The sequence below is a fragment of the Pavona decussata genome, unplaced genomic scaffold (assembly GCF_977016875.1).
Source record: "Pavona decussata unplaced genomic scaffold, jaPavDecu1.1 SCAFFOLD_6, whole genome shotgun sequence".
Classification (NCBI taxonomy): domain Eukaryota; kingdom Metazoa; phylum Cnidaria; class Anthozoa; order Scleractinia; family Agariciidae; genus Pavona; species Pavona decussata.
Genome location: NW_028145430.1, coordinates 4,183,501 through 4,206,728, shown reverse-complemented (window position 1 = coordinate 4,206,728; position 23,228 = coordinate 4,183,501). Strand labels below are relative to the sequence as shown.

Here is a 23,228-nt window from a genome sequence, read left to right as displayed (position 1 = left end):
ATACCTTTTTCTCATTGTTCTCGTGCGTTTTAAGATTTTAAATAATTTGTTTTTGAAAATGTCAGTTTAAGTAATTAACTTTAATTTGATCGAAAAATAAACATTCGGCAAAAAGTAGCCCCTCGAAATTTTGGAGTAACCTTAAAATTTTCAATTGCTTTTAACCTCCCGTAGGCGACCACTTGACACACAATCTGCTGTTTCTCTCACGAGCGGAAATTGCAAAATGTGTCACTGTTACATATTGGCCCACATCATTACAGCCGTATTAAAATCTCACAGCTGGAGCTACCGGAAGTGTCTCCCGAAATAGCTTTGCATTGAAACAATTGATAACGTACACATGAACTATAATGTACACTGAAATAAACTTTTTAAATCGGGTTGAATCCCTCGTAGGAAAGAAACTCTGTTACCTTGTAAATAGCATGTATGTACAAGCACGACCAGTGATGACTCTCTCAACCTTGTATTACTCAACAGAAAAATTGTGGCAATAGAGAACGTCAACTGGATTATGTAACAAACAAACGCGAAAGTTGTAGATATTTTACACTTGAAATGTAACATCACAAAAATGCTGTTTACTGTTTGCTCCTAAATAAGGCAGTCTCAAAAAAAGTTATTTTGGGTTTCGATAAGCACTGGCAATTATGTACATACACCGAATGCAAATATGGCCACCTCTCGGGTGGCCCGGGTCTAGTTACATGGAAGCGAGGCTAGTGAGGCCTCATATTTGTTTTGACAACGCGTCCTTCGGGTCCATCGAGTAGTGTTTTGTAGTCATTCTGTTCTACACTTTTTCGATATGGTTACGAGTTGTTGTGTCCCTGAATGCAATCAGAAAGGAAAGAAGACGCCGACAGGAGAGAAAGTTTCTTTCTTTGAATTCCCATGCACTCCTACGAGGAGAAAACAGTGGATTCACACAATTCATCGTGAAGAAGGAAAGGAGTTTAAGATTGTCGATGGAACAAAAGTTTATTCCCTGCATTTTAGGCGAGAAGATTTAAGGAAATCATTCAATGGACGGCTTATGTGGTTGCCAGAGGCGTTCCAACCATATTTTCTTGGTCAGTGCCTTCTCCGAGGAAAAAGAAAAGCTCCTCCGGAAAGACTGCCTCAGAAGAAGAAATTGTTTGCAACAACATCCACGTCTTCTCACACCAAGTTGAGCAAAACAGATATCATGGCGGAATCACTTTCCGAGTCGACGGCGTCTGCCTGTAATAGTGAAAATAATCGAAATACTGAGCCAAAGGATACTGGTTTAGAGTTCAATGCACCAAAAAAGATTGAGGAACTGGAAGAGGAGGTGTTAAAACTTCAACAAGGAAACACTGAGCTCAAAAAGAAATTGGACGAGTTAGAGAAACAGAACGAGGCTATCTCGGCCCGATTATTTTCTCTGGAACGCTTTCCATCAGACGCTGACATCAACTTTTATACTGGCCTTGCAAATTATGCCACTTTCCTCACCTTATTTAACTTTTTGAATCCTGGTGAAAATGGAGACAACATTCGTCCAAGAAGCACCTTAAAAGATGTACCAGAGGATTTATATGATGTGGACTCCGATGATGAAGAAGAAAACATTACACCTGCAAAGAAAGGACGCCCACGAAAGCTCAAACCAGTTGAAGAGTTTTTTAATTGTGTTATGCCGCTTGAGAAGAGGCTTTTCTGCGCGCCATTTAGCTCACTTGTATGGTGTTGCACAGTCCACCATAAGGAGGCTTTATAAGCCATGGATTAATTTCATGTATCTGAAATTTGGCCAGGTGTGCATTTGGCCTTCTAAGTCAGTTGTTCAACTATGCCTGCAGATTTTAAAGACAAATTTCCATCAGCACGAGTCATTATTGAATGCACAGAAGTCTTTTGTGAAATGCCAAGTAGTTTGCTTTGAAAATCTGAACTTTTTAGCTCAAACAAAAACCATGTGACATTGAAAGGACTTGTCGGAATTGCACCAAGTGGGGGGATTACATTTTGTAGTCAGCTTTATACCGGCAGCATTTCTGACCGTGAAATTGTTTTGCGGAGTGGATTTTTGTCCAACTCCTTTGATGATGGTGATGCTGTAATGGCAGACAAGGGATTTCAGATACAAGACATCCTGCCCTTAGTGTGGGGATCTGAATATCCCACCCTTTTTGGCAGTGATGCTCAAATGTCTGCCGAAGATGTTGTTAGGACACAGCAGATTGCCAGTCTGCGGATACACGTTGAAAGGGCCATTAACAAGATCTTCCGAATTTGGAATGGAGTTGTTCCTCTGAATTTATTTAGTGTTGTAAACCAAATGTGGTCTGTTTGTGCTTTCCTGTAAAACACTCAGGATCCACTCATATCTAATATCACATGATCTGGTTATGCTTATTATTTTACTAAGTCAATGTTGTTGTGTACATTTATCTTTAGCTTAAAGATTTTTCAAACCAGTTTTGTTTTTGTCACTTTTGTGTTTAAAACACGATATTTACAAACATACAAAATCATAAATCAAAATGGTTTGAAAAATTCAAAACCAAAAATAATTATGAACCACAACAGTAAAATTGATTTGACGGCAGGGCTAATTATAACACTTAATGTCCTGTTAACCAAAAAGGTTTCGCATTTGTGCAGTGTTTGTGTAGTAAAACATGCATATTATACCAGTGATTTTGCCTTATGCTCTTGGTTCTCTAGCTGCTATAGCTAGAAAGTGTTTAAAATAATACAGTTTCAATGTGTCCTTTAAACTGTTACAAAATTGAGCGTCAAATGGAATTCGCTCAATGCTCATTCCGTTACTGGTGTAGACAATGAAATCGCACCACTTTGCCCACCTATCAGCCCCTGCACTTGGACATAGTATTTATGGGTGCGTTTAAGTTAAGGCTTTCAATCGACTTCTTCCATGAAAAAGCTGCTTTCGGAGCACGCATCCAGGGGGGATGACTAAGTACTTGGTTTCTGGACACTTGACCTCAGAAAGACCAAATTGATCAGAGCACCCAGGATCAATAACCTTGCCATCTGGCAATGCACCCAAGTATGGGGCATCCATGCTTATTACAAGTCCTGACTTAAAAACCTTCACTGGCTTGTTAATAGAGGACATATATTTCTGGTATTGTTCTAAGGCAATTGGCTCATATTTAAGTCCATGATTTGTATATCTTGATGAAAAAGGCTTTGGATTTATAAGATTTTTTACCAAAGATTCATGGTTTCTTTTTCTGTCCCTTATAAGACCAAAATTGGAGGCAGTAAATCGGAATTTCCTTTCCAACTTCCATTCAGGACACTCTGATTGGCTGCGTGTTTTAATTTCAATGTCATTCAGTTTATCTTCATCAACTTGCAGCCTCTTTAACAGTGATTTTTCTGCTTCTGAAAGATCTGCAGGTATCTCAAACTGTTCATTAGACTGACTTGACAGAAGAAATCTCGGATATGTCACTATGTGCTCACCGTGGTTGGAAGGGTTTCCTCTTGGGATAGGCGTGATGTCACAAAACACTTTAAAATTATCTTCGGTCACTACAAGTTGATAGCTAGCATATGAGCCTTGTGGACTTCTGCCAAATTTGGTTTCCACTAGGGAAATAGAATCAGACCTTGGGGTCATAATCTGTGCTAGAGCCATATTTAGGTTCAATTCTTTCAAGGTTGCCAATAGTTTCTCTTCATCTGCCTTTTGCCCCCGGATATTATTCCTTGCCTCATAAAGTGTACATCTGACACCAGGATCTCGAGCTGATGATCTGGTCTGCTTCAGGTGGGTTTTTGCTACAAGCACCTCCATTGCTGTTTGTGGATTTATAGAGTCTCCCCTTGCCTTCCTATGCTACTTCTGTAAAGATGAAGTACATGCTTGCTTTGGCTGCATGTCTTCTTCGTTTTCAAGTTCATGAACAGTTTCACATTCATATAATGAGAATTTGCAAATCTTCATCAAGAGTGCTAAAAGTATATGGTTACAAAAACCAACCTTCCCAGCAATGCCAGAGCACGAAGCATGTTTGACTTCCCCACTAAAATGCACAATGCGACTTTTAAGTTGTGTGGGGCATCATTCTTCCGAAAGCTGTGATAGCAGTGAGACCGGAAATAAAAGTAGTTTTCGTCGCTTGCTGGGGAGATGCCCTTTAAATATTCGTCATTCAAAAAAGTTGTCGCTTTCTGAATACTCGTTGGCACCGAATGGGCTTTGCCCGTCGGATCAATTCTCTTTCCAGACTGTGAAATATGGTCATTCATTTTGGCACGGGCATCCGCTGTATGTCTGCAGACCAGCCATCTGATGGGAAACTCAAAGGATGCTGAGTTGCGGAAATGCTGGAGTTGTCATCTTTGTTTTTATCCAAGCGTTCCTTGCGCTTTGTATATACGGACTCAGGATCCGGATCTACTATATTTTGATCTCGACCTTCTTTGATATATTCCTCGACCCTAAACAGAAGGGAAGATAGGATCGTTTTTTAAACTTTGGTTACTGCAATCAAGGCAAGCGAGGCGCGAAATCGCCGCGAATCGGTCAAAGCACGAGCATCCTATCTTGTGCTTTTGTTTTCAGCCCTTTTAATTTATTGCCTCTGCATTTCAGCCAGAAACGAAGTTCTTCATTTTTTAGCGTGGCAGGCGATCGACCTTGAAGAGAAGCTCCAGGAATATCATCTCCTGTGAGCGCACGCGAAGCAGCCATTCATGACGATCAAAACACAGGAAAAAGCCAGCCTTACTAGCCTCGCTTCCACGCAACTGGACCCGGGCCGCCCGAGAGGTCGGCCATATTTGCAATTGGTGTATGACCCGAAATTTAGACCCTCTGTGGTCTGACCTCTGGTAAGCGACCACATATCCTTGACATTATGGGTGGTCGCTTACGGGAGGTTCTGTAATTTTTTTTCAATTTTATGGTATACAAACAACTCTAATTTCACAAGTATTGCATTTCGTTCAACATTTAGCCTCCGTAAGCGACCGGACAAGCTGAAACTGTAAAACTCCACTGAATACATTAAAGTCGAGATTGGTATGGAAAATTGCTTGTTTTGGTTGAGACGGCTTGATCAGCACCCAACGATAAGTGCCCATCCTTAATTTCCAGTGCGAAACCGCAAGGGAGGCTATGTTACACTAGAAAGAAGTGGGCTGGACATAGACATCTCCTGGCAAGAGAGTTTCCGTGCAAATTATATAATCGTCTTGACTGGATGGAGCTGTAAGACTTCAGGAAAAGGGGACACCAAATACTTGGACTTCTGCATTACTTAGTGCGTGTTCTTAATACAAACAAGACAAAACTCCAGCACGTGCAAGATTTCATCAACTGCTGCAACCAACATCAGAGACAAACAGTTACAGCTACAAATAGTTCTCAAGTGGCCAGTAGGATGGTGGAGTGACACAAGCAACATGAACAAGCCTCTGACCTTGAGGCTCTGACATCAAGAGGATGTATAAACCAACAAAGAATACGACAGAGACATTTATTTAGTAAAGAAACACAACAACATTGAGCTCAGAATAAGAACCGGTCATCAGTCAATTACATCATGTAGTGTTGAGATAACACACATAATTAACAATTATATGGTAGAAATGCTGAGGCTTGGACATGGAGAGGACATATAAACGAACAAAGAATACGATAGAGACATTTACTTAGTAAAGAAACACAACAACATTGAGCTTGGAATTAGAACTGCTTGTCAGTCAATACATGACGCTGTGTTGACGTAATACACATAATAATATTGTTAATTTTATGGTATATAAACAACTGTAATTTCACAAGTAATGCATTTAGTCCCACGGCGCGTAAGCGACCGGACAAGCTGAAACTGTAAAACTTCGCTGAGGAAGACATCAAAGTCGAAACTGGTATGGAAAATTGCTTGTTTTGGTTAAGACCGCTGGATCGGCTCCCAATCATAAGTGCCCATCCTTAATTTCCAGTGCGTTACCGCAAGGGAGGCTCTGTTACATGAGAAAGAAGCGGGCTGGACATAACACACCTTCTCCTGGCAAGAGAGTTTCCGTGCAAATTATATAATCGTCTTGTCTAGATGGAGCTGTCAGACTTCAGGAAAAGGGGACCACAAATACTTTGACTTCTGCATTTCTAAGAGGGCCTTCTCAATACAAAACAAGAGAAAACTCCAGCACGTGCAAGATTTCATCAACTGCTGCCACCAACATCAGAGATAAACAGTTACAGCTACTAATAGTTCTCAAGTCGACAGTAGGATGGTGGAGTGACACAAGCAGCAAGAACAAGCCTCTGACCTTGAGGCTCGGACATCAAGAGAGTTTCTATGCAAATTTTATATATAATGCAAGAGATAGGTTATTCGGTCATTTATTCGCTACTCTGAGTTTCATGCTTTTGTGAAGCAATCATCAGGCAACTGCCAGAAATAACGATTACAATAAGAGAAATTTGCAAAATACAGAACAATAGACAATAGAAATAGTTCTTTTTTAGTTACTGATAACGATCCCGTGTGACACGTCACGCAAAAAAATTAGCATCTACTGTCTATTGTTCTGTATTTTCAAATTTCTCTTATTGTAACCGTTATTTCTGGCCGTTGCCTGATGATTGCTTCACAAGAAGCATGAAACTCAGAGTAGCGAATAAATGACCGAATAACCTATCTCTTGCATTATATTATTATTATTGCTCTAGTCCAGCTATCGAGCACTTTTAAGTTGATGAAGATTTCAACCCATTTTTGGATTATATATATATATATATAAATATATTTTTCACTCGAATTTGCGTAGCTTAGCTCCAGAGCGATTCACATACGGCCCAACAAATTTATTAACCTCGCTTCACAAGGAAAAAGGAGTGTAATGCCAGTTGATGCCCACAACTTCCACTCTTCCAGTTCCTTCAGCTACAGCATTGTCTACTACAATACACACATGCTACCAGCATGTCAAGTTATTCAGATGCTTTCATACCCTTGCCTTCCGGATCTTGCCCTCTTGGTGATAGGAAACCTGTTGAACCATGTGTAGTGGCGTCAGCTCCATTCTTGGAGAGATCCATGAAACTCGGAGAAAACTAAATTACTCACAGGTTGCTCAAGGCTGAGAGATTTACTGTGCCAACTTTTACAGCAATCCTGTGTAGTAGGACATGTTGGGGCGAATGCTCTAGCAGGTTCTGAGTTAAACAGCGATAATTTCCCCATTATTCCAGTTGAGTTTCTGTGTGTCTTATTGGAAAATTGCACACGGTTTTACGGTATAAAAGCTAAGGACACATAACAGCTACCTGAAAGTCGTTGTTACATTGCGAATACAATAGGGAAAATATCTGAAAATAATAGGAAACAAAAGTAGGGCATGCAGGTGCCGTTACACCATGTTTGTTAGCTGTTCATGGTACTTCATTCGCCAGCCCCCACATACTCTGTTACACTGGAATCAACCATTTCAGATACAGCATTGTCAACACCAGCTACTGTCACCAAAACATGCAAAACCTGCATCAAAGAAGTGCAGCACTCTTGGGAAAGGCAATCTCTGATTGCATGGAAAGATGGCAGAATTGAGGCAAACAATCAAAGAGCTTCAAAGTGTGAGCACACAGGTTTAAGTCATATATTACATAGTGGTCAGTTATATTTCTTATCTTTGCAATTTATCAGTTGTTTTTGTGCTCAAAATTAATGTATAAGGTGTAAGTTCTTCTCTCAATCTTATAAGCACAATCCATTTCTTTCATGAGGTGTGATTGCATATATGTTGAAGTTAACCTTTTTGGTTTTGGTTTAAAATTTTTCGAATCAGTGTAATTCCTATTTTCCTTTGTGCAGTACATTAACATAATTGAGACAAAGAGAAATAAAGCCTCTTTCAGACAGAGTGCCCGTTCTGCAGCACCATTCCCTGACACTAACATGGATGTTGTTCAGACACCGCAGTGCCCTGGACTGAGTATGTTCACTCATGCAGAAGGCTTGGTGCGCGACATTTTTTTTCTGTAGCTCCCCATATTTATTTGGCACGTTTAATTCATGTGTTCTTCTTTACTGTACTCAAATGTGTACATGTTTAGCAGCCTGCTACCTTTTGGTCATTGTTTTCTTCTACAAACAGCTCAATTTCTGTTCAAGAGCTACAAGATCAACTGGCTTTGAGCGATGTAATAACATGTTCTGAAACAAGAAACAAAAACTCCATCATTTTATTCAATAAGGTGTCCCAAAAATGAGCGCAGAGTATGCATATTTCCAAGGATGGAAAGGATGGTGCTTTGAAATGTGAGTGTATGAACTTAATCGAGCAAAGATGCCTTGAGAGCTATCTAATTCCCAAGAGAATATTCCAGAAACTTGTTCATTCATTGCATTAGTAATGTGGGAACCTAATTTTTGCCAAATGTTCTTTCTTCTAGGATCAACAGGTTTTTTTGTTCTATCAAGAGTACACATCTATAAAGGTTTCGATTTGAATAGGTGGGGGTGATATGAGACCAATTGTAATCTCAGTAAGTAAAGTCGCACTATGCGCCTAAGTGGCCCACATGGCTGGAGCTAAGCCTGGCTTCCGTAGCTTGAAGCAACTAGGAGTATTGCTACTCCCCCCCCCCCCCCCCTGGATGGGATACTAGTCCACTGTAGGGTTACCACCAGCAGTGTGTCGCTGGTACCCATTTATACACCTGGGTGAAGAGAGACAATTTGGAGCAAAGTTTCTTGTCTAAGAAAACAAAGCAGCAATGAAAAGATCAACCTGTCCTTCAAACACCAACCCTCCAATCGAAATTCCGACGCGCTAACCACTACACCACTGCGCCTCCACAGACGCCTCAGAAATGCGGACTAACGCATGAAGATAAAATTGCATTTTCTTTAGCAAAAGGTCACCTGATACTTTCACAATCCAGAAAAACTAACCCTTACAGGCTGAAGGTATATAAAAGGGAAGGGATTTAATGGGTTGCAGTACAGAAAAGGTCAGGGAAACTTTTATTTATGTGTTTAAAAGGTCCTTTCAAGATGTCTCAAACAGACCCTCCAAGAAGATATGCAGTTTTTCTACTGTAGGTTAGTGATCGTAATTGTAATCTCACGGTGCCATTTAAGGTCATGTGTGCATTTTGACTGTTTTAACCTATTTAGATTCAAACAGCTCCCCCACAAATCTGCCAGGTGACTGTCAGTAAACTGTTGACCAACAATTTACCAACAGATTACTAACAAATGAGGTACCTGAGTGAGAATTGCCCTACCTTGTGTCTGTTTCATTTGCTTGTAGAGGTCTTAGAAAACTTCATAAATTACTTTTAACCGTACTAGGGATTGAGGACTATTATGTTGACCATTCTTTAATATTGAAATTTAATGCAAATAATTATTGTACCCTATAGCTATGCGTTTCACTACGTGTTTCGATTAAAATTGCATGTGTTAGTCTTGAGTTGTAGTGATACTGTAGCAATATGGTTGTCTTTTAGCTTTAATACTTAATTCTTGTTTGTTACTAATTATTGTACCTAGTAGCTACTTGTTTCGTTTACAACTGCATATCACAGCCTTACGTTGTAGTGCCGATTTTGTAGCAATATTGTAATTTTCTTAATTTTTGTCTATTACTAATACCCGCCAAGATTAGCCAATGCTATACGCGGGTTGTGTAAATTGTCTTTATATCTTTGTTTAAAATAAAAATAAAAGTGTGCAAAAATTGTTTGTTTGTCGGCCGACTGTTGGCCATCTGTCATTATAACCAGCTATGTTGTTAACAGGACAGTAATCTTAATCAGAACACATCAAGAGACTACCAACAACTTGCTGACAAGTCACCAACATGTAACTGACACATTACCAACAGTTTACCGGCTGTCAGCCATCTGTTGGCCGATTGTCAGCTGTTTGTCAGCCATCCGTTGGCCATTTGTCAGTCACTTGTCGACTGATTGTTTACTGACAGTCGCTCATCAGGTTTATGGGGGACCTGTTCTTTAATTCTTCCCATAACCCTGTTAATGGATGTCATGTCAAAATTTTCCATTTGATATTTTGAAGCTGCATGCAGTAGAATCTATGGTTTAAATGTCAATATTAAAAACAGCGGATTCGTTCCTTCCAACGTGATATCAATTACTTAAAACTGGTACATGGAGGACTCTATTAGTGTCACTTTCAAAGAAAACTAGATTATTTACCATTGATAACTAATTTATAATTTATTTCAGCTGTTCAGTGATACCTTCTAAGCCCTGTCAAACCTGCTACAAATTCTCCTAGAAATTATTCTGACTGCCAGTTACAGACTACTGAAGCAAGGATGGAAATAACGGCAGATGATCGGTAATTACCGATCAAATTTGCAGCCAAAAATAAAATAATAGAATTTCACAATAATAAAATAAAAAAGTGAAGGTCAAGGCTTTTATGTGTGTGTAGTGTCTCTTAAAAGAGCTGTTGTAAATAGAAAAAACAGTCATCAATGTCTCAAATTCAGTTCCTCCACAAATTTATCCGTTATTATCTGACTTTCCAGACTTGGTGGAGCTGGAGAAACATCACGGTGTCAAGTTTGTGTCATCGTACAACCACAGGAATGCATGTTAGGAGTTTCTTCATTTTATAAGTGAAACACTTTTCAATGAAAGTGTGAAAAGTAAACTGCTACACGTTAACTTTGTGAGTGTACTGTGCGACGGGTCAACCGATTCTAGTGTCACAGAGAAGGAACTTATTTATGTCATATATGTTGATCCAGAAAAATTTGCACCAACTTGTTCATTCTTTGCCATAAAAGAACCCATTTCCCAAGATGCAAATGGGATTAAACAAGCCATCGAAGAGTCCTTCGGAAAGAGGGGACGTAGTGACATTTTAGCAAAGATGGCATTTCTGTCTTCGGATGGTACAGCCACAAACTCTGGGCTGGTCAGTGGTTTAATCACCCTTTTCAAACAGAATATGCCATGGGTTGCATTTGTGTGGTGTTTTTTCCCATCGTCTTGAGTTGGCATTAAAGAATGCTTTGTCTTCTAAATTTGCACCTGTGGAGGAATCACAACTCCTTCCCTGGGCTATTTTCATTAGTTGAACTCTGTTTATGTTCCCCATTTTCAAATGCAACCCAAGAGCATTTTTTCAGTCACATGAGCGTAGTGAAGACTGACTGGCGGAACAGGCTAAATGAACAATCCCTCAAAGACAACTGTTTAACTTAACAAGACATATCAATTCAGAAACTTAAGAGTTAAAGCTTCCAAACAGGAGAGGTGCCTAAACACCCCCAAAAATGAACCATTTGAGGCTACACCCTTAGGTTAAAATTGACCAAGACATCATGGCCTCTTCATCTATTACCTTCAAAATATTGGACATCCGCCACGTGTCCAGGGTCATGGCTTGGGTATCTTGTAAAAAAGAAGTTCCCCTACAGACCAATACCCCAGCCTTAGGAATGTGTCAGCCACGTCATCTCAGCCAGCCAATATCAAAGTGCACCATCAAAGTGGACTCTCAAAGTGCTTGTGGAAAGTTTTGTTCCCAAAAGTACCACTCAGTACTGCAGAGACTATCATATTGACCTAAGAAGTTAAAAGGCATCTCCATCTTCTCCCATTGTGCAGAGAAATGAAACTAAAGCAAGTGAAGTCCAAGGATAAAAATGAGTTGATCATGACTTTAGCTAAAGAATTACTTGAAAAAAAAAAGACAGTAATTTCGAAGCCTGATGTTGCCTTTATTGTTTACAGCATGACAGTGTCTCCTTGCCATTAGTACATTGTACTTGGTAGCTTTTGGACAATGTTGAGTTAAGATCTCATTAATGTTACACTGCTTTTGTAGTTTGTATTTGTATTTTTTTGTATCATGGCAGACATTCAGTGATGTTGAAGTTACCAGTGACCAATTGCACTACAAGTCTAATAGGTTTATTATAGTTTTTATTTCTTCTGTTGTTAGATCCCTCTAGCATCCTGTCCCTGTCACCCTGTATGTATGAGAACTAGAGTAGGATATTGCAAGTTAGAGACCACACTTTGTAAATCTACCAGAGCCTAGGAAGGTAGCAAGATTGGGAATTTATTGAGAATTACCGTAGCTATTTACCAAGAAGATTACAACCTTTTACCAAGTTTGAGAACTGGGGATTTTTTCCTGTGAAACCTCAACCAAGTGAAGGCCAAGACCAAGACCTTCACCTGACAAACTTTACAAAGCACGAAGATTCTTTGACAAACTTCCACCAGAGTTTGATCAAGAGTGGATAAGCAACCAGTGGTTAGCCATCAATGAACAAATGATCCCATTTGGAGGGAGGGTTGGGTTTTAACAGTTGATTGCAAATAAACCTTCCAGACTTGGAATCAAAGTCTGGGCAATGGCAGATGGAAGCAATGTCTACATTCTCAGGCAGCAAATTTACACAGGTAAAATGTAGAACCGGGAACACCAGATTGGATTGGGTGCAAGGGTTGTTCTTGACATAACAGCAGACTACCAACACAGGAACTACATTTTGGTAACTGACAATTTCTACACAAGCCTCATATTGGCTCAGAAGTTACTTGCCAGAGGCATACATTGTTTTGGTACTGTGAGAGCAAATAATAAACATTTTCCAGCAGACCCCATCTTTCCTCAGAAACACCCCCCAAAAAAACACTCATGGAACAGTGTCCTGGAGAAGCAGCCAAAAAATTATGGCGGTATCACGGTATGATGACAAGCCTGTCTAATCCTAAGTCCAGAACATTCAACATAAGACCAAGAAGTAAGGGAGAAGCAGCTACTGTGCCATGCCCACCATTACTGCATGACTATAACAAGTATATGTGTGGGAGTGGCAGAGGGTATCAGAATAATCGCTACTATAGTGTAGGACAGAAATGGAAGCATTGGCCACCCAGAATGGTGTTCTTCAATAAACAATGCCTTTCTCATTTACAAGGCCACACAAGCTGGTATGATACTCACATCCAAGGAATTCAGAATGATATTGGCAACACATCTGATGTCCGGATATGTCACCAAGGCCAACATCCCTGTTGGGAGGAGAAGAGTAAATGCAAATCTGGAACCAAGGTTGCAAAATGATAGCCCTCACATTCCAGTTGTTGGCCCCTCAAGATTTTTGTGCTGTTTGTTCTACTCATTTGTGCCATCAATAAAGAAATGAGAAGAGACCAAGGTTAGCTAAATCAATAACCAGATGTGAGACATGTGATGCACATTTGTGCCTGGACAGTAACAGCAACTGTTTTTCAGTTTGACACACCGAACAAATACTCTTTTTCGTTTGCTATGGTGTGTCAAATGGAAAAAAAATTGCTCTAAAATAGTATTCTGAATCTTTTTGAACTGCTGACTGCAAATTGTTGACATTTCCTGAAAATTAAGTCTTTCAAACTACTTGATAATACATCCAGTTTTGTTCTACGAATTTACAGTAATTACATGTAATTAATAATATACCTGTAAAATGTGGATGCAAAAATTTATTGCTGATTAATGATATATAGTTATCCATACCTATGAGCAAAACAAATGGTAATAACCTGTCACGAGAAACATCTTACGCAGAAAGGAGTAACCCTGTACGTGGATTATGTAATCTCAGGATATAATCTACAGACAAGGCATGCAATTAAAAAGAAATGGCCATCGCAGTGTTTGGAGAACCACAATTTGAGCTATATAAGTGGCCTTTGAATGAACCAGTGTTGGAAGTGACAGTGTTGGAAAACAAAGTTATGCTAAAGAACAACTTGGAGTCAAGCCCAGAGAAACCATGATGCTGGAACTCCACAGGAATAAGACCAAAGAAAGAAAATGGGGTGTGAAATTTCCAGAGGTGCCTTCAAAAGTACCAAAGAGAGAAATGCTTGCTTCCATAAACGATTCACTTGGTCTAGTATCACCAGTATGCCTTGTGGAGAAGCTTTTGTTCCGAGAAGTCTGTGATCAGCATCTCTAATGGGACCAGAAAGTACCAGAAAGCAGTGGAAAAATTTTACCTTCCACACCAAGTTCAATCCCATGCAGTTTGCCTTCGGAGAAGCGGAGAAGTTGGTGCAGTATGCACACATCCTGATGTTACATGGGGGAGTTGGTGTCACAATGGCCTTCAGTAGACACGATTATTGGATACCTTGGCTGTGACAATTGACAACGAAAGCGACAGGAGCCTGTTTCAGATGCAAAAGGTTCCAAGCTACAGCATTCCATAGTCCATCACCTGGGATCCTACCTGTAAAGATCAGTTCCAGTTACATAGCATGTAACTTCCCAAGACACTGGAGTGGAAGAAAGCCGTGGTACTGGATAAGGTTGGGGGAGTCCCTCAGTCTTGCATTGTATCCACATTAAGTGGCAAGGAGCTGCATCGAAACCAATCACAAATAAGACAGATCCCTCAAGCTTGTCCCAAGCAGGTGAAGTTTGACCTTAAGAGGAACAAAGTTCGTAGTTTCTCCCCAGGAACAGAGTGCAGTCTGCCTATCAACCAACCCAGCCAGTCTAGCCCTAGGAGGGGTCCAGTATCAGGAGCAGTTCAGCCAGTTATCTCAGCCCCAAGTGCAGGAGGTCAGTATGTGACACATAGTGGGAGGGTGGTCAAGGCGCCTTCCAGGATGGACATTTTAAGTTACACTCTTCATGGATGGACATTTGAGTTTATACCTTCCAGGATAGACATCTAAGTTACTTGAATTAAGATATTTGTATTAAGAGGAATATTGTGTGAAGGTGTTAACCCTATAGAACTCTGCAGAACAGTTTTTTTCTTTACTTTGTTTTGTTGCAATCATCTGATCTCATTCCTCAGTTGTAGTTTCCAATGTTACCTTTATACTCAGAGTAGTTTTCTTTGGAAATGGAGGATGTAATGATCAGTTCTGGTTACTATCAAAATCACTAGAGTGGTAAATCTGCCGTTGGAATTTTGAAGAAGAAAAACTGCCTCCCAGCACTTCCTCTCGTGCAGCACATGACACTGCAGTCTGACGGAGCAGAAAAAAGTTGAGTTTTGTCAACGACGAAACACGGCCACATGGTGAGCACAGCCGCCAAGTAACGACTGCTTCAAGCCCTTTAGAGTCTTATGAGTCTTCTCAACAGGAAGAAATAAAAAGACGAACTCTGAAGGTGGAGGAGATGCAAAGATGCACTCCGACTGTGATAAGTTCACTCCTGGTGTGTAGCAAATGCCACCTGCGAGAAGGACACAATCGCTTGAATTGTCCTTACCCTTTGGCCTGTACGTCTTCAGTGTTCTGCAAGAACGTCCAGAAACATCCAGAGGAAAAAAGTTCCTCAAGGAACTCATCAAAGAAGGGACTGACATGGGCAATTAGTTGACATCAATGCGAGAAGAGCTAAGTTTGAAGAAACAAGCTGCAGCTAGAGTGGCCTCAAGGTATGTCAACAGAGTTAAGGACACATTAATTGAAAGTGATCCAGAGAAATACACCAGAGAAGCAAGTGGAAATGAGAAAAAAATCTGCCATCGTAACATCCTTTGGCCAAGGTGATGATGATAACCAGTTCGCACTTGCCATACAGGAAAGTTTTAAAACACTACCACCAGGATTTGACGTGGAAGAATTCGAACAGTGCAAGCAGAACGTTCCAGCCGAGATTAATCCATCAGAATCAGCTGCGGTGGATGAACAAGCGATATCCGCAAACCCAGCTGTTCAAGAAGCGAGTGCCCTAAATTTAGAAAGACTTGCCCCTGCGGTAAGCCTACTAGAAAAGTTGCCACTTCAGTGTTATTCATGACGGGCCCAGTTTATGTTATCTTCTTATTGACTGAGTTAAATTCTTGCCGTATGAATGTTATTGCTGTTTGGTTCATGTTTATCACATTCTTACCAATGCCCCCGACTGTTGTTAACCCTTTGACCCCTGAATTTTTTACTAAGTTTTGCTAAAAATTGACATGGATAGAGAAAATGGCTAATAAAAGCTTAAGTTTTCATCCAAACCATACATAACCATATATTTCTAGAAAGTAGATGAGATAAGCATTTTGAAAATGTAAACATTATGTTGTTAATTATTAACTAGTCTGGTTAGTCATTGATTAAGGAGGGTGATGTTCTAATCCAAAGTCATGAGAGAAACAGAGGGAAATGGAACTTGGGGATTGTTGTGAAGCTCATCAAAGGAAGAGAAGGTGTCATCAGGGGAGCATGACTGCGGATTGAGAGATCATTTGTAGAGCAAGCAATCCAACAGATATATCCAATGGAGTTGTCATGCAACATAATATAAGGAACCACAAGCTCAAGCTCTCAATCCTGGGGCCAGAGTGTTCACACTGAGATTAGCAGCTGTTATTGCCGCACAGCCCATTAAGAACACCACAGAGCAAGTGAGCAATTGAGCTGAACTGCTGTGTATATCAAATAGGGGGAGAGTGTCATGAACAGAGATTGTAATGCGTGACATTTGTTTACTTTTGTCACTGTTGTGATGATTATCACGTGCACTGCAAGCGTACATTCAGATGATCTAGGATTACAGAATTTTGCAATCTGTGAGAACCTTTCAGGGAGAGAGAACTGTAAAAGCCTTTATGCCAGACAGGAGATCATACTACATTGAAACCATAAGATGAGTTTTCTTTGCTAGCTCTGAATTGTTTGCCGACACCATTAATTAAATCAAGTTAAAAACATCCCAAGTCTTCTTTTTTTTAATCAATTTAAATTTGAGGGATTCGTTTTGTTGGCAGCTGATTATGGGTAAAACTAATTTAGCTGTAAATGATGGATTACTGACTTTTAAATTTGAGTAAGTATTCACAAGTATTTGACAAACTCTACTTTCTTAGCATAGCATTGTGTATGTTAGATACTTTGAAGGAGATAATTGTTTACCAATACACTACTGCGATTTTCTCACCAGTTTTAAAACATGTACAGACACCTACTGTACCCAACGCACACAGTTATGCCAATGACAGTCAAATTTATCTTTCTTTTCGACTGCACTCACCGGCGTCTCGGGATACTGTGCTGTGGAATATTAAGAATTGTGTTGTGGATGTCCATACGTGGATGCTCTCTAACCGTCGTCTGATCAATGACACCAAGACTGAGTTTGTAATCATACGATCCCATCAGCAAATCTCCACGAGTTATATTGACGAGATTACAGTTAAAGAATCCATAATCAAACCCGTGAAGGTGGTGCACAACCTTGGAGCATGGTTTGATTCCCATATGTCAATGAATTCTCACATTGGGAAAGTGTGTGATAAAGCATTCAGCAGCCATTATAACATCCAGCAGAGCAGGAAATTCCTTTCAGAAGAAACAACGAAGATTTTGGTGCATGCATTCATCACATGAAATAGATTGATTACTGTAGCTTATGTGTGTTAAAATTTACACAGACTATTAAATGAGCTTTAGTACATACAGTTTGTATGTAATAATAAAACAATAAAATACATTTATGAAACTTGTGCTAAAACTATAAATATTCTATAGATATTGGCAAAGGTTCTATTGCCGAAGGTTTTAAACGTTGTCCTGGGAACCACTAGCAAATCCAGGCTGTCAGAGCGTAGGCTGTACCGACCGACAGGCTTGGCTTTTAATAGGCCAGAGATATAAGACGGTGCTTTTGCATGCAGGGCCTTGTACACTAGGAACAACATCACTCGGTAACGAACTGGAAGCCAGTGTAATCTTCTTAGGACAGGAGTGACTGTGCCGCTGCATTGAGAACCCTTTGTAAAGGGTCATATTGGTACTGTGGGAGACCATAGAGCAATGAATTGCATGTATTTTGCACATAAATCTGCAAGATCATGCCATTTTGATCTCTAATACAGGTGTATAAGGGGGTAGGATCTTAAGAAACTGTGGTGTGGCATTGGTGGGGGAGTGGAAATAAATGTGAGTGAAGCCATTGAATTTATTCTGGCAAAGGACTTACACTCAAAACAATAGTGATTAACTGCCATTATGAGAACATGGCACATGCACCACACAAACAGGGATGGTAGGTTAACATACCTTGTTGACTGTCAACAGTTTTATTTTTGTTGCATCTTTTTCTTTACAAACAGTACAGACAACCAACTCTGCAGCAACATCTCTCAAAAGTGTTTTTTCTAATAAAGAAAACATGAAAAACAATAAATGCAAATTACTTCCACTCCAACACATTCATACCCCATTGTTTCCTTGTTGGCTGATGGTGAGATTCTGTCATGACACAGGTCACATTTCAAACTTTATACAGTTCCAAAATGTCTATCCAATTTTCACTTATAAGAGATATACCAAACTGCCTACATCATAACAGTGCTACAGTACCGCCTGGAACTATTGACCCATCGGGACTAGGGCATACCTCGTCTTTACCGCGGGTAGTGGCCGCGCCTCCACCTAGGTGAAAACACGGTCGTTCCACGGTGAAGTCGAGGTAAAGTGTGCCGCGGTAAATTTGCCGCGGGCAAAAAGACGAGGCGTGCTGCGAGAAAGAACAATGAGGCCTGGTTGCATTTCTAAAATAAGTGTTAGAGTGAGTGAAGACATTTATACTGCAAGTGTTCGAGGTGCGAAGAATCAGTGCTTAATCGAAGGAGTTATTTGAAGTCAAAATGGCGTTGGGTATAGTTCACGTAATAGTTCAAATATTAAAATCCTGAATCTTTGCCTCGGCAAATGTTTGTATTCAGTCTTTTCAGAGATAATAAAAGTAACTAACAAACCCACACTTGAAAGAAGCTTGTTACATGTATCTCCGAGGGTATGTTAAATACGCAGTGAAATACATGTACGTTGATTTACCTGCTTTTCAAAACACTCAGTGTAAGTTTACGAAAGAGAGTTTGCTGAATTGTCATAAAAAATCCTTTGTTTTTAAATTTAGGTTTTTTAATTTGTTCATTTCGATACAAGTGACGGAGGGCAAACGTCTTGTAACATTTAACCGTAATTTGCATAGGAGCAAGTTTGATGTTTGTTTTGCACTCGTGGGAACCGCCGCTTCTGATTCATCAGCTTTTTTTGTACGTGTCCGACCAAACAGCTGCTAAAAATATCTCCTGAATTTTAGAGCAAGCTTGTGATCTAAAAGAATCGGATATTGAGAGGGAATATTATTCTTGTGGCAATGCCAAGTTCATTTTAAAAGAAAGAGGTTTAAAATAGACTGTAGACACAGGCGACAAAATTTGCGAAGTCGACACAAGGGTTTCAAGTTACAATAACATCGTCACGTTCAAACATGTTTTATAATCCGTAAATTTTGTAGGTCAGTTTTTTTTTTTTTTTTTGCTTCTCCCAACTTAAAATTGAAATAACTTGGCAAAAAATACAAAGTAAACAGCGGACTAACATTCTGGAATGCTGCCGTGTTGCATCAAACAGCTTGTCATGTCAGGAGTCCGAGTGACAATGACCGACAATGTGTTGGAATTGCGATTATCATTCGGGCACTGAGCGACACAAAACATGCCGAAAATATATAAATGATTTTAAAAGGTCCGGCAAATGGAACTCCACAGACTGTGTCAAAAATTCAAGTTTGCTTGTTTTTTTCTTGAGCAAATCTGCACGCTTCGAAGCTTCGATAGTGAATATGCGCATTGTCCACAAGAAGGCTTCAAATGTTTTCGGTATACCGGGTTTTGGGATATTAAATCAGAATCTTCCTCAAAGGATTTTTTAAATGTGGTCGGATACTCGAAAACGGATTCTCATTTTCTTCAAATGGTTCAAGCCTTCAAGGGCCGAAAATCGTATGTATATCGCACATGATCGTCATAGAAGTTGACGAACCAAAACACAAAGAGACAAAAGCGTATTTCAAACTCTACCGCGTCTTTTCTTTACCGAGGTTTTACCTCGGTGAACTTTCCCGCGGCAACTTTGGAGCCATACCGCAACCGAACCGAGGAAAAAAAACTTCCTACTGTGGGAATACCGAGGGAAACCCGCGAGTGGGTCCCGCGGCAACGACGCGGCAAATGGGTCTATAGTTCTAGGCAGTACTGTATTTCCCTCTAAGTAATAACAAAGATCTTTTGAGCATCAACAAAAAAACTCACAGAAAGAACCAGAGGGATGTGTCCATGTGGTGCCAAGTGCTCAAAACTGGAAATCACATGAGCACTGCTACATTTAAAATTTGGTACTAAATGAAGCTTACTGTCCCCCTTTGCCATTACACAGATGACAATAAAATGTATGAATTTTGTGACCCTTCGCATGAAATAATGGTAAGTTTTCGTTCACATGTGACATTTGTAAAAATCAAACTAAGCTGAACATTTTATCTTTAAGGTGGTACTGGAGGCTAATTTGCACATTTTCATCACATATCTACATGCATAAAATCTGTTGAAAAAATCACCTAAACTTCATCAAATTTTCACATTTAACATGTTATTGCATGCAGTTTTATTAAAAAATGTTCTTATTCCAAAAGAATGAAAGGAATTCCTGAAATTTGATCTGTTAATGAGTGTGGTCGAAACCTTGCCATTTGGCATATCTCTATAAAACTCAAAGAAAATGTCCTGCATTTCAAAAAGCATTGACCAATTGATGTGTAATGTTAAGACCTAGCATTGTGTCGGAGTGCATCAGACAAAACTCAAACGGAAAAAAATTATGTCTACAAATGTAATTATTCAATTTCATAAAAAATGTGACGCCACTACAAGTCTTGTATTTGAAGGCATTTGACGCACTGTGACAAAAATGTTCGTTCAAGTACTTACTTTGCGGCTGCCAAGTTTCAAGCCCTTCTGATAAGCCTTCGAAAGTAATTTTAAATGAACAGGCTCCAACCTCTCAATCAAAATGCATTTTTTTCTCAAAAATTGCGCTGGAATTGTCAAAAAATCAGCTTGAAAGCTTCCATCAGCTTGGATTCGATGGCAGCCATGTTTTTTTTTTTTACGCCTGTAATAACAGATTACAGCGGTAAATCATCAAAAACGGTCCTTTTTAGGCCCATTCTTTCCTTTTACGGGGTGCTATTTTTCCAACGAAACCAATCAGGAGAGGCGATTATATTTACAATGACACCTCTGCATAGCAACAGCACCCGAAACAGAACCCCAACAGTGTGACGGCCTTGAATCAAACAAACAAAAACGTGTGATTAAAGAAGCTAGTTTTAGAGGAGATATACGTCTAAAAAAAAAGGGAAAAGTGATGCCGCCAAGAAAGCAGTTACACACGATGAAGGTGAAGTCCGAAAAGGGTAATGAAGCTTGTGGTTCAGGATCACAGTCGAGGATAGCTAGCTGGAGAATCATGCATTTCTCTCCTGTTTTCTCCTGGCTTCAGGATCACCAAGCACGAAAATAAGAGGAATAAACGACACGTACGCAAACGCGACTCTTGCCTTCGAGCGGTGTTGTGTTACAAGGATTCGATTTACAAAGGTTTGTATAGGAATAGCGGCTACGTCTATTCATCGGGAATATTTTGGCCTTCGTAGTACGATGGTTCAATTCGGAGCCAGCCAGCCTTGTATTTTTTTCTAGTGGATCACCACCACCAGCGCTAACTCGCTGAAAACACTTCAAAACGGCCTCAAACGCCGGGAAACAACAAAGAGTACCACACGGATACAAGGCAAGGCAGTTTTATTCACAGAACATTAAATTTTAGGTTTTTTATTCAAACCCGTAAAATTCCCATACAAACCTTTGTAAATCGAATCTTTGTAACACAACACCGCTCGAAGGCAAGAGTCACGTTCGCGTACGTGTCATTTATTCCTCTTATTTCATGCTTGGGTCGCCTGTGGTTAAGCATGTTTTGAATTCACAACGATGGTGTTTTAAAAATAATACGCAGAAGGAAGAAACATGCCGAAACAGATTTATCGAACGCTCACTGCCACTGATTTGATTTCCTTCAACTCTCGACCAGACTAAAATTTTAACCGGACGAGAACCTTGATGGTAAAGGGACTTGATACGACTTCGCATGTAGCTTGAAACTTTTGGCATAATTGGGACAAGATTGAGTAAAAACTTTACTCAGTAAACATTGTATATATATCAGCCTGTTGCTATGCCAACAGGTCAACATTCAAAAGCTGTGTGGAGACTGGATCGGGCGAGAACTAACATGGCCGTGTTGAGCGTGACAAAGCCGCGTTTTTGTCTTGAAGAATAAATACATGTAATGTCACCAGAACTCATGCCAGTGTGTAGTGCCTGCCTGCCTGTCGGCCTGAAGCAGACCATGAACAGGTAATTTTTATTTCCAGAATGTGAAACCTTCAATTGGAGGTGCAAACATAGACATTTTAAAATTCACTTGGCATGTGTTAATGTTTACATGTCATGTCCGTGAGGCGAGGGAGATAGAACAAAACAAGATAAATGTATCATTTACGGCAAGCGAAAAATCACTGGATAGAAATGAAAATTCGCTCAAAATATTGCTAAGTTCCACAAAAATTTTGCTCGAACTATCGCAGAGTGCCGCAAAATTTTGTTCGAACTATCACGGAGTGCCGCAAAATATCGTTGTCGCTCAAACAATAGGACTTGCGAAATATCGTCGAGAAATCATTCCAAACGAAATTTCCCTAATTATCGTTGAATAGCCCCGAATATTCGCAAAATTTGTCAAATTACGTTTGCATTACTTTTGCACAATACTGTAGAGTCAGTTTCAGATTAATGTTATATGTGACCGTGCACGGGAAAACGTACCTTAACGCTTATCCGTTAAACGGGCAAAAGCGTTAAGCATCCGTTAGTCATCCATTAGAAAGTTTTCTCAAGAACGTTAGAGGCGTAAGCCCAACCGTTAGGCGTTAGCATTGGGCCGTTAGAACGGAGAGTGCAGCCGTTAGCAAAAGGCATGTATGTTAGCCGTTAGCATCAGACCGTTAGACTGGACAGCATAAGCGTTAGCAAACAATCTGTATCCGTTAGCACGGCTAGAGAAGCCGTTAGGATCCGTTAGAATAAACCAGCACCCCTTAAACGGGTAACGATTCCGTTAGAATGGCATGACACGTGTTGAAGTAGAATGTGGTCGCCTAAAAACAGTGTGAAACAAGAGCCTAACGGAGGGTGGCTCTCGTAGTTGGCTTCCATTTAGTTCAAAACAATCATGAGATATAGCTAGGAACGCAGGAGCTACCTTTTCCCGCGAAATCCGACAGTTTTTAAACCAGGAACGGAAGATATCGTAGCTCCGGCTCCATGAAATTAAGTCACAAAAATAAATTACGACCTGGAATAAA

General features: G+C 40.0%; 1 protein-coding gene and 1 pseudogene across 1 annotated transcript; one reads left to right on the top strand and one right to left on the bottom strand.

The window, feature by feature from the left end:
* The first annotated feature begins 686 nt into the window (after positions 1-686).
* On the top strand, positions 687-1,880 carry LOC146489274 (uncharacterized). The gene has a single exon (XM_085107965.1). It carries the CDS (start codon positions 812-814, stop codon positions 1,745-1,747), a length of 936 nt encoding a protein of 311 aa, XP_084964091.1. The 5' UTR covers positions 687-811; the 3' UTR covers positions 1,748-1,880.
* A 180-nt stretch (positions 1,881-2,060) lies between these two features.
* LOC146489273 (uncharacterized) lies at positions 2,061-6,413 on the bottom strand (annotated as a pseudogene).
* Between the last annotated feature and the right edge of the window lie 16,815 nt (positions 6,414-23,228).

Bases quoted from the DNA above. Each gene is read 5' to 3' on its own strand.
- LOC146489274 (XM_085107965.1), top strand. From the start codon at position 812: ATGGTTACGAGTTGTTGTGTCCCTGAATGCAATCAGAAAGGAAAGAAG.